Here is a 9,276-nt window from a genome sequence, read left to right on the forward strand (position 1 = left end):
TAAAGTGTGGAAAACTATTACCTGGTAAGAGTAAAGAATAAGAAAACGGACACCTGTAGAGTATGAACAATGGTCAGACTTGCTGGGGTAGGGAGGAGACACCATCAATAAAAAACCTTAAGAGGATACATGTCTTTGATCCAGAAACACTTGTAAGGATGTTTCTTAAAGAAATGAGTGGATTACTGCTCACATTGTACTTATGAGGATATTTATAACAGTAACACACCGTAAGCAACCTAGATACCCAATGATAGAGACCTGTCTAAATTTCAATGCATCCACACTGGGACCCATGTGGCTCAATGGTTGAGTGTCAACCCATGAACCAGGAGCTCACAGTTCAATTCCAAGTCAGGGTACATGCCTGGGTTGCAAGTTTGATCCCCAGTAGGGGACATGCTGGATGATTCTCTCTCATCATTGATGTTTCTCTCTCTCTCTCTCTCTCCCTCCTTTCTCCCTTCCTCTCTGAAGTCAATAAAAATGTATCCTATATAATAAAAGCGTAGTATGCAAATTACCCCCTCAACTGGGAGTTCGTCTGGGAGTTCAACCAGGTGGTGGGGCCAGCCAGGGGAAGGGAGGGACGCCTTGGCTGGCTGTGGCAGGCGGCTGGGGGAAGGGAGGGAGTACCCGGCCAGCAGCCGGCAGCCATTAGGGACCCTACCAGTGTACGAATTTCGTGCACTGGGCCTCTAGTATATATATATTTAAATTACATCCATATATTTTTTAAATGTACATCCATATGATGGACTCTGCAGGTGTTTATAATTGTATAGACACCTGCAAACATAAATATATGTCCACATGTTATGATAAAACATAATACTCCTGAACAGGATAATTTTTTAAAACAAATTGATTACTTGTGAGAAAAAGACTGGAGGACAATTATTAAATTGTTTACAGTATTTATCCTTGAGTCGTATGACTATGGGTGTTTTCCACTTTCCTCTTTTACAACCTTTATGTAATGCCTCACTGTTTTATCATTAGAAAAAAACAGTGCAGCTATTTTCAGCTTGAAACAAACAAATAAAAAAATGCAGATAAAGGAGATGGGGGTTTAAGGGACTGAAAGCAAGTATGTGAGGCAGACCTGGGCTCCTGGACCTGGCCTGCTATTGGGCCTGTCACCCGACACTCAGGTTGCTATCAGAAGCACTTTCCTCTGTTGAAGTGACTGGCTGCTGTCACGCCACCACTCCCCTCGGTTATAATGGGAGGGGAGGACAGGCCTCCGAGCAGTGGGCAGCAGCCCCATCGGTTGGTGGGCCAGGGCTCGCCATGCCTCCAGCCTCCGCATGGGGAACACCATCAGGGCCATCGTGGCCTTCATCCCTGCTGACCGCTGCCAGAACTTTGTGGTCAGAGACCTCCGGGAGATGCCGCTGGACAAGATGGTGGATCTGAGTGGGAGCCAGCTCCGCCGCTTGCCCGTGCATGTGTGCTCCTTCCGGGAGCTGGTCAAGCTCTACCTGAGCGACAACCACCTCAGCAGCCTGCCTCTGGAGCTGGGGCAGCTACAGAATCTGCAGATCCTGGCCCTGGATTTCAACAACTTCAAGGCACTGCCCCAGGTGGTGTGTACTTTGAAACAGCTCTGCATCCTCTACCTGGGCAACAACAAACTCTGCGATCTCCCCAACGAACTGAGCCTGCTCCAGAACCTGCGGACCCTGTGGGTCGAGGCCAACTGCCTCACCCAGCTGCCAGATGTGGTGTGTGAGCTCAGTCTCCTGAAGACTCTGCACGCCGGCTCTAACGCCCTGCGTCTGCTGCCAGGACAGCTGCGGCGCCTCCGGGAGCTGAGAACCATCTGGCTCTCAGGCAACCTGCTGACCGATTTCCCCCCTGTGTTGCTTCACATGCCCTTCCTGGAGGTGATCGATGTGGACCGGAACAACATCTGCTACTTCCCCAGCCTGGCCCACCTGTCAAGTCTGAAGCTGGTTATCTATGACCACAACCCTTGCAGGAATGCCCCCAAGGTGGCCAAAGGCGTGCGCCGCGTGGGAAGATGGGCAGAGGAGACACCAGAGCCTGACCACAGAAAAGCCAGGCGCTATGCTTTGGCCGAGGGAAGCCAGGAGGCACCTGCCCCACCTCCTCCACTTCCTCCTACCAACTCCTGAGGAGCTTCGGCGGTAGGTCAATGCCAGGAACCCAGCTGGCATCTCCGGGGACCTCTCCAGTGCTCTGGGACAGTTAGGGCATCTCCGCCAGCAGGAGCCGATGGAGTCAGATGAAATCCTTAAATCACACCAAGAAGAAAAATGTCTGGCAAATCTCTCTCCTAAAGGGCAGCATGACAACTTCCTTGCCAGAAAAGCAGTCTTTCCAAGTAGGTATTTTGAAACAGTGAAGAGCAAGGACTGGGGCTCTGTGGCCTCCTCCACTCTCCAGAGTGGCTGGTCATGAGGCTGTGAGCACCTCAAATAAGGACTTTGTAAAGAACTTACCGAAAAGGACTGTCTCCAGCCCTTTGCACATGTATTTTCTTACTGTGAGTGACCACAAATGGTATGAAAATATGACTAATTCAGGCCACTTTAAAAGGACATTTCTACCTAGTCAGTCACTCACAGAAAGACCTTGCTGTTGCAAAGGCTGCCACCTTAAATTTGACAGTGGTTCGTGCTGACTTGGCTCATTTTCCCTAAAAGGTTTGACCCAAGGACTGCTCTAAACTGTTTCCTTCGCTGACAATGCTAGAAGTCACGTCGGAAGTGGAACCTCTCCATGGCAATGTGGTCTCATTAAATCCAGCCTCGTGGTAACCCTGGCTGCCTCTGTGGAGAGAGCCCCGCTGTTTCCCTGCCATGGAGGGAAAGCACATTTCCAGAATCGTACCAGGTTAAAGGGAGTAGGTGGGGAAATCTGTTCACTTGAAACAAGCACTTGGAAATTTGAATCGCAGGTTGTGGTATAGAGGCAGCTTTTGCCTCTTTAGCCTCAAGTATCTCTGATTTGTTTTGATTTTTGTAGGTAGCGTCCTTTTGATGATCAGTGTAGGAACGTAGGAATTTTGGACATTTTTAAAAGTATGTAAATTGTGACCTTCTTCCCATGGATACTTTAAAGAAACTGCTCATTTCATTCATTTGAAACAGGGGGAAGTTGTTCTATTGGTGTTTGTACAGACTTCAGTTTTAGTCAGTAATGTATCTCAATTTTAATGACTCCTTGCTGTTGGACGAAAGCTCATGAGAGTAAAATGTTCCTTTGCTACTTGGGGGGCAGCAGGGAAAGAAACTGCTGTCAGTGGGTGATTTGAGAACACAATTCTTTATGTAAAAAGAATGATAGAAATTCTTTAAACTTTTTCAGCAATCAAGGACACTAAAATGTCATCTTAACTAAAACATACTATTAGCTTTTTGCCATAAAAGCATCTTAACCCATCAAAGTTTGGTTCTCAAATGACATTACACAGCAGACTGTTTTCATGTTTTCCTACCACAAATATTTCTTGGTAAACCAGACGAAGTTTCATATCACATAGTCTTTCTATAACCACTCCCAATCTGTAGAGTACCTGCAACCCACTGATTAAACTTTAATCATTAAATGTAATAGGTTGCCAAACATTTAACTCCTTTAGTAATGAGCCCAGATTTCTATTAGACAGGCAGTATTTATAGTCTATTTACTCATTCCTAATGATTGAAACTAAATTATACTCAGTTCATGCTAGAAACTTTCTGCCAACAGGCAGCCTTATGATGAAAGTTTTGACTTTTTAAAAATATGGCTTTATTGATTTCAGAGAAAGGGAGAGGAAGTTAGCAACATCAATGATGAGAATCATTGATCGGCCACCTCCTGTACACCCCACCCCCTACTGTGAACAAGCCCGAAACCTGGGCATGTGCCCTGACTGGGATTCAAACTGTCATGGGTCATACGTTGACACTCAATCACTGAGCTACACCAGTCATTGACTTTAATGCTCACCTGAGGGAGAAACATCGATGTGAGAACACCCATTGGCGTCCTCCTTTACTTGACCTGACCAAGAATCAAACCCAAAACCTTTTGATGTACAGGATGACGCTCCTTCTTTTGGCTTTGACTTTCTTTTGACCCTGTCTTCCCCTCCTAAGACTAACAACCCACCTTTTCCAGTGTGGCCCCATGACCTACGGCTACAAGCCATAAGGCAAAGTGAAACCACATGACCTACACAGAGTTCCCATATAATGAGCTACCCAGTCTGAATCAAATATTAAATTATAAACATTTGCACACAAGCCTTTTTCTTTTAAAATAATACATAATAAACATTTCTCAAACAATATGATTAAGAAATCACCACTGATTTTGCTGTACAAAATATTTACACTATAGGGTTTCAATCAATTTTAATATAGTAACTATATAAATGTCTATTTCCACTTCCATTACTTTTTCTTGAAACTCTGACACAATTAGAGAGTTAAAAAGCAGAAAATGTTGAAGCACCAAATGTAACTTTATTTAGGATTTTAGAAGTCCTGAACCTTAAAGTGTTATGCATCAGAGGAAAATCTCTTCCAGAAGTTTGTACAGAATTTTAGCTTCCATAAATATGAGTGATGCCAACCAAAATACTTTAATATGCATTCTATGGAAATGAGCCAATTTTTTTTAAAATATATTTTTATTGATTTCAGAGAGGGAGAGGGAGAGAGAGATAGAAACATCAATGATGAGAGAGAATCATTGATTGGCTGCTTCCTGCACGCCCCCTACTAGGGATCGAGTCCGCAACCCAGGCATGTGCCCTTGGCTGGAATCGAACCTGGGACCCTTCAGTCTGCAGGCTGATGCTCTATCTACTGAGCCAAATCAGCTAGGGCGAGCCAATTTTTTTTTTTGTCCTAACATGTAACATCATGTAATTTCACATTTAAAAAGTGGGCGTGTGGCCTAACAGTCATGTAGACTCAAATTTTAACTAAAAGCGCAGTGTGGTATGATGATTAAGAGCATGGCCTTCAAACTACCTGAGGTCAAATCCCATGTTTGGCATTTACTAGCCAGTTACCATCTGTGTACCTCAGTTTTCTCATCAGTAAATGGTTAAGTTCCTACCTTTCAGGTACTACAAGGATTAAACTAATTACTGTGTATAAAGAGCACAGAAAAGTGCCTGGCAGGCGACAGTTGATGTTTACATACCACATCCTTATGCCATGCAGCACAATACTTATATTTACCCTACTATTAGTATAGTTCCTTGCTTGAAGGAAAAAACATAAATGCCACAGAAAAAAACTTATCCGTTTTCAATAAAATTTTCAACAACAGTATCTAGTCTTGAATATGAGAAATATAACTGCCATGTGGTCACATGCTTCCGGCTTATCTAAATAGGAAAACACAGACATAATACTAAAGACTTCACTTTTAAATTTCTAAATGAATATACTTTGCCCTTACCCTATTTATTCTAGAATCAACAATATCACCAAGTACAGTTAAGTCCTCACTTAGCATTGAGAGGTTCTACAACTTTAAGCAAAAGGACATGTAACAAAACCAATTTTACCATAGGCTGATATAAACAGGAGTTAAGTTCCCACTGCATCTTATCAATGTAATGGAAAATTGAAAAGAGCATGAAAAACTGCTGTACTTGAAAACATGAGGCTATTCCTTGGCACTAAACCCTTATGTGTCCTGAGGGGCAGGAGGCCTCGGACTAAAGACATGGGTGTGTATCTGCTAGACACTTTACTCTCTGGTCTTTTATCACTATAAAAAAAATGCATACACCTTTATAATCTCACTACCATAGAACGGGTATTAACAATATTAAAAAAACAACTAAGTTTATGCTTTTCCCTTCTGGACTACTTCTGAACAGAAAACAAGTGATATTTATCTGTGAATCTCCAGTGCCTAGTACAATTCTACCAAGTTACCTGAATTTTGGAGATTTTATCAGGCACCCAGCCCACAGGCATGGTATGTACTATCCTCAGGGTATTGCGTAAGTCAATTCATGTAACCTTTTCAATACCTGTATGTACTGTATAGCTCACAATTTAAAAATGAAGTTGTGAAGTCAGGTTTGCCTTATTCTTCATATTGAGAAGCTGGAATGTTCTATAGTAATTCTAATTTTATTTATTTTTTAATATATTTTTATTGATTTCAGAGAGGAAGGGAGAAACATCAATGATGAGAAATGCCTCCTGCACACCCCCTACTGGGGATCGAGACTGAAACTCGGGCATGTGCCCTTGACCAAAATCAAACCTGGGACCAACACTCTATCCACTGACCCAAATAGGCCAGGGCAGTAATTCTAATTTTAAAAACATTAAGTCCTCTTTACACTTGTTCTATGAATGTTCTACTACACTAGTCTAGGCAGACTTTAGGAAATAATTCTATACAAAGAATATTCTGTTAACTTTTATCAGTCAGGTTCCTGGCAAAAAAATTCATTCACAAGTGTCGTCGTCCCCCCCCCCCCCCGACACACACACACAGTTTACACGGGGAGACTTTAATACAGGAACTATTACTGAACAGGATTGAGGGAGGGAAAAACCAATACTGAGGTGGTAATACTGATACACAGAAACAAGAGCAACAGCAGCAGCTGTCATGACCTGTATGGCTAACTGAAAAGGGAACAGAAATGTTACCCAAATCCAGTAAGAGCCGAGAGCCATAAGAGGAGTTGCCCTGTGAAGCAACTACTGGTACGTCTGACAGGGATGCAGCCACTTCCACAGATAGAGTAAAAACAGGGGGAAAATAGTGATTCCTTCTCCTGCCATTGCCTCCTGAGTTAAATCACAGGAAACCAGCATACAAAGAATTGTGAAGCAGCCATCCAGGGGAAGCCCCATGGTGTCCAAGCAGGCCAAGAACAGACCTCGGCTTGAGGAGAGCTCAAGAGAGTAATCAGCACATTCTCCTGCAAATAAAGGCTACTAGAAGAGACTTTAAAATCCTGAGCATTTAGATTATTTTCTATGCAGTGATTATTAATGTACATTCCAAATCTCTATTTCCATGTTACAGAAGTCTTGTGAAAATAAAGATCACTGTTTTCGTATTTTCTGTTTTTGAGTTAACAAAAACTCTATTCTAAAACTCATAGAAATTAGAAGGGCCTAGGTTAGAACTTCACCTCCTTGTTAACTTGGGCCCTAACTGGTTTGGCTTAGTGCAGTGGTTCTCAACCTGTGGGTCGCGACCCCTTTAGCGGTCGAACGACCCTTTCACAGGGGTTGCCTAAGACCATCCAGATATTATATACATTATCAGATATTTACATTACGATTCATAGCAGTAGCAACATTACAGTTATGAAGTAGCAACGAAAATAATTTTATGGTTGGGTCACAACATGAGGAACTGTATTTAAAGGGCCAAAAGGTGCCCTACCGGTTTGGCTCAGTGGATAAAGTGTTGGCCTTCGGACTCAAGGTTCCCAGGTTCGATTCCGGCTAAGGGCATGTACCTTGGTTGTGGGCACATCCCCAGTCGGGGGTGTGCAGGAGGCAGCTGATCGATGTTTCTCTCTCATCGATGTTTCTAACTCTCTATCCCTCTCCCTTCCTCTCTGTGAAAAAAAAAAAAAAAAATCAATAAAATATTAAAAAAAATAAAAAATAAAATAAAGGGCCAGAAGGTTGAGAACCACTGGGTTAGTGGATAGAGCCTCGGCCTGCAGACTAAAGGCTCCCAGGTTTGATTCCGGCCAAGGGAATGTACCTTGGTTATGGGCTCAATCCCCAGTAGGGGTTGTGTAGGAGGCAGTTGATTGATGTTTCTAACTCTCTATCCCTTTCCCTTCCTCTCTGTAAAATCAATAAAAATATATTTTTAAAAAATTTTAACTTGGAGTATTCTAGAGCCATGACAATAAAATCTGTAAGGGCTTCAAGGTTCCCGAGCTCAGTCCCCAGTGTGGGGCGTGCAGGAGGCAGCCAAGAGAACAGTGATGGCGAACCTATGATACGTGTGTCAGAGGTGACATGCGAACTCAGTTTTTTGGTTGATTTTTCTTTGTTAAATGGCATTTAAATATATAAAATAAATATCAAAAATGTAAATCTTTGTTTTACTATGGTTGCAAATATCAAAGAATTTCTATATGTGACACGGCACCAGAGTTAATTTAGGGTTTTTCAAAATGCTGATACGCCGAGCTCAAAAGGTTCGCCATCACTGCAATAGATGATTCTCTCATCGCTGATGTTTCTCTCTCTCCCCCTCTCCCTTGCTCTCTGAAATCAAAAAAAATATATTTTTAAAATGACTCTTTCCCACTTGAAGTAACAAAAACCATCATAAATTTTCCTATGTAAGAGAGAGCGCTTAGGTACACAAAATTAAATGAGTACTGAAGACTAGGTATTTTCACTAAATAAAAATAAATGGAGGAGAGACCAATTTGGCGGCATAGGTAAACACCGAAGATTACTGCCACAAACAACCATTTCAAAAATACAACTAAAAGACGGAACAGACATCACCCACAACCACAGGAAGGCTGGCTGAGGAGAGACTCTTCAACTAGAAGGAAAGAGAACAGTACACCGAGGCTCAGAAGAGGCGCAGTGTGGAAAATACAAAGGTATGGAGGTGCACGCGCAGAGGGGGCTGGTGGCTGAGGGCGCGGTTGTCGTTTTCAATCAGGAGGGAGTCTCAGACTCTGAGCTCCAGATCTGGGCGAGTCTCTAGGGACTCAGACTCAAACAGGAGAGGCGGGATTGTCTGGCATCAGTTGGAACGTGAGGGCAGCTCTCTCTCCGAGGTTTGCAGCGGTTGCTGGGGTTCTGAGAAGCAGAGCCTCTGGGAACAGGACTGAGAGCAGCCATAACTGCTCCCTCCACCCACCCTGTTGATCCCCTGCGACCCAACCCGCCCAAGCCCTGCACAGAGCCATTTGCCGGATAGCCTCAGGCAAAGGCTAGATTAGCACCTCTCCAGAGGACAGAAGTTTTCCCATTGCAGATACAGGTGATTCTCACAGCCAGTCGGACTGTGGTCAAATCCCTCTAGTATCAACTACAACAATCAAGGCTTAACTAGAACAAGACTGCGCACAAAGACCACAAGGGGGTGCACCAAGAAAGCATAAAAAATGCAGAGACAAAAAAACATGACAGAAATGGAGGATATAGAGCTAAAAAACGCAATTTTGAGGGCTTGCAATAATGTGCTAGAAGCTGCCAATAAACTTGATGAGAGCCTCACGAAATCTAATGAGACCCTCGATGCTGTGATAAAGAACCAACTAGAAGTTAAGCATACACTGAC

At 43.3% G+C, this 9,276-nt stretch overlaps 1 protein-coding gene across 1 annotated transcript; it reads left to right on the plus strand.

Moving 5' to 3' along the window:
• The first annotated feature begins 1,292 nt into the window (after nucleotides 1-1,292).
• On the plus strand, nucleotides 1,293-5,297 carry LRRC10 (leucine rich repeat containing 10). The gene has a single exon (XM_070409747.1). It carries the CDS (start codon nucleotides 1,311-1,313, stop codon nucleotides 2,139-2,141), a length of 831 nt encoding a protein of 276 aa, XP_070265848.1. The 5' UTR covers nucleotides 1,293-1,310; the 3' UTR covers nucleotides 2,142-5,297.
• The last annotated feature ends 3,979 nt before the right edge of the window (nucleotides 5,298-9,276 follow it).

Source organism: Myotis yumanensis, unplaced genomic scaffold (assembly GCF_028538775.1).
Source record: "Myotis yumanensis isolate MYYU_CA2020_CCGP unplaced genomic scaffold, mMyoYum1.0.hap1 SCAF_3, whole genome shotgun sequence".
Taxonomy (NCBI): Eukaryota; Metazoa; Chordata; class Mammalia; order Chiroptera; family Vespertilionidae; genus Myotis; species Myotis yumanensis.

Coding starts and splice junctions, on each gene's coding strand:
- LRRC10 (XM_070409747.1), top strand. CDS start 1,311: ATGGGGAACACCATCAGGGCCATCGTGGCCTTCATCCCTGCTGACCGC.